This window comes from Penaeus japonicus, unplaced genomic scaffold (assembly GCF_977035675.1).
Source record: "Penaeus japonicus unplaced genomic scaffold, GWHDUDI00000001_assembly GWHDUDI00000007, whole genome shotgun sequence".
NCBI lineage: Eukaryota > Metazoa > Arthropoda > Malacostraca > Decapoda > Penaeidae > Penaeus > Penaeus japonicus.
This window is the reverse complement of record NW_028234409.1, coordinates 20,399,820-20,402,319: the sequence shown is the minus strand read 5'-3', so window position 1 is coordinate 20,402,319 and position 2,500 is coordinate 20,399,820. Positions and strand designations below refer to the sequence as shown.

Sequence of the window (2,500 nt, the reverse complement as noted above, 5' to 3'; positions counted from 1 at the left end):
TTTGCAGCACGGACGGCAGTCGTCCGTGTTCCGAGAGTCTGCCCCATCCAGTCACCGTGCCCCGCTCCCCGATGAGCAAGTCATTATTGCCAGGCAGACATATGGGGGAGATGTGGGGGAGGAACTGCAGGGGCTTCTCCAGCTGCACCAGCGCCAGGTCGTTCTCGTAGGTGAAGAAGTTGTAATTCGGGTGGACTTCCTTCCTCTGGACGGCGCGCTCCACGTAGGGATGCGGCTCCTGCACGGAGGAGAAGTCGTACTCGCCCACGCGAATGCGGATTTGCTGGACGAGCAGGCTGGGGAAGAGTGGTTGATGTATGACATTTTGGAATTTGAAGAGGATCAAATGAAGAAAAAATATTGAGGTAAACTGTGCATCACTAACATTTCTCCACGCCTTATATCTAATAAAAATAACATTAGAAGTAAAAGCACAAAATATAGATAGGCATGGCACATTGACTAGGAACAATATTCTGGGAAAATAGAATGAACAAGCATGACGGAAGGAATAGCTATGCGTAAAATAGAGACGGAAATCTCACTCGTCGACGCAGTGCCCCGCGGTGGCCGCCCACTGGTCGTTGAGGAGGGCGCCTCCGCAGCGGTGCGTCGAGGAGAACCCGAAGAAGCTGATGCGCCTCACCGACACCTGCCACGGCCACTCGCCGAACCTGGCGTTGCTGCCGTTCACTATCCTGCCCTCGGGCTGCGGTAGCATGCTCGGGACGCCGCACTCTGCGCGGAAAGGACCGTGAGCAAGCGCAGGGACTGCCGTGCGTCCTCACACATACGTACTACCAGGTCTCACGGAATCGCAGTCCGTGGAACAACTAATGCAGGCTATGCCTGAGTTTCGCATGAATCTTTATATTCCAATATTTTATATATGTGTATATACATATATATGTGTGTGTGTATATATATATATATATATATATATATATATATATATATATATATATATATATATATACGTGTGTGTGTGTGTGTGTGTGTTAGTTTCTCTACTTACCATGCTTGGTGTGAGCGCTGCTAACCAGAGGTCCAGATGGTGAAGTAGCACTCTCGGTCGTGGTCGTCGGAGGCAGTGTTGTTGTCGTGGTGGTCGTTGTCGTTGTTGTTGTCGTAGTAGTAGTCGTTCTTTTAGTAGTAGTAGGCCGCCGGGTAGTAGTCGTGGGCCTTCGAGTAGTAGTAGTGGTTCTCCGCGTAGTTGTGGTGGGTCGTCTGGTTGTCGTTCTTCTCGTCGTGGTCGTGGTGGGAGGCGTCGTGGTGGGAACGGTTGGCGGAGGCGTCGTCGTGGGCTCGGTGGTGACGCGTTCCTCCGAGGGCGTCGGGGTGCTGGTGTAGGCCGGCGCCCACCAGGGCCGCGAGGTCGGGCGCTGCGGCCTGCGGGAAGGAAGGAGGGAAGCACTGGCTTAAGGGGCTTGGAGGTGAGCTACGGTGGAGAGGCATTAGGAAGAGGCACTGGAGTGACTGCAATTACTCCTGTACACATTGTTATCCTTCGCACTGGGAGGCACTTGGGTCATCCTAATCTCCGGTACTAAATGTTAATTCATCATTATGATTGCTATTATAAGTATCGTTATCATTACTATCATCATTATCTTAACCATTGTCAGCATTTTCGGTCTTATTATTATAATCGTTATCATTATGATCATAATCATTGTTATCATGATCATCATTATTATTATTATTATCATCATCATCATCATATAACGATTGTTATCATTATCAGTATCATTATCATTACATGATCATTATCATTGTTATTATCAGAACCATTATCATAATTTTCATTATCATTATCGTTTTTATTTTTATTGTTATTCTTTATTATTATTATTATTATTGCTATTGTTATTATTGTTGTTACTATCATTATTACCATTATTATCATTATCATCATTATAATCATTATGACTGCTATTATTATTGTTATTATCAATATCATTAATACCATTATAACTATTGATATCATGAATAACATTAGTACTTGATGTGATTCTCATAAACATATTCATTGTTCCGAGTAATGTAAATACTTAATTTGCCAATACTGATAACGTTATTATAAGACAACACCCTCCTACCACTAATACAGTAATCTGAGTATGACAATATGACAGTACTTTGTGGGTTTGGGCGGCCGCGTTGGCCTCGTAGGCGGCGACGGCGGCGTGGGTGGCGTGGGCGGCGTGGGCGTGCTCGACGGCTCTCTGGAGGTGCTGGTGTGAGTGGTGGGCGTCGCTGGGGGCGCAGTGCTCGGGGTCGGGGGGCGGGGCGTGGGCCGCTGAATGGTGAGGGGGCGTGACGTGATGACCGAGGCCGCCCCCGTTGTGGCGGCGGGCGCGGGCGTCGTGGGCGTCGTGGACGTCGTGGGCTCGGTGGCGTTCTTGACGGTGATGCCCGGGGCGACCTCCTCCTTCTGGCCCGCCGATGGCTTCAGGTTGTTGGAGCTTTCGTCATGCGTGCAGCAGGAGCCGAACATGAA

General features: G+C 48.6%; 1 protein-coding gene across 1 annotated transcript in view; it reads right to left on the bottom strand.

Moving 5' to 3' along the window:
• LOC122242158 (uncharacterized) overlaps nt 1-2,500 on the bottom strand; it is a 39,913-nt gene that overhangs the window by 9,619 nt on the left and 27,794 nt on the right. Inside the window, 4 exon segments of the mRNA XM_086538552.1 lie at nt 1-296; nt 546-738; nt 1,016-1,389; nt 2,139-2,500. The exon segment at nt 1-296 is cut by the window's left edge and continues 2 nt beyond it; the exon segment at nt 2,139-2,500 is cut by the window's right edge and continues 42 nt beyond it. Coding sequence (XP_086394678.1) covers nt 1-296; nt 546-738; nt 1,016-1,389; nt 2,139-2,500 — 1,225 coding nt within the window.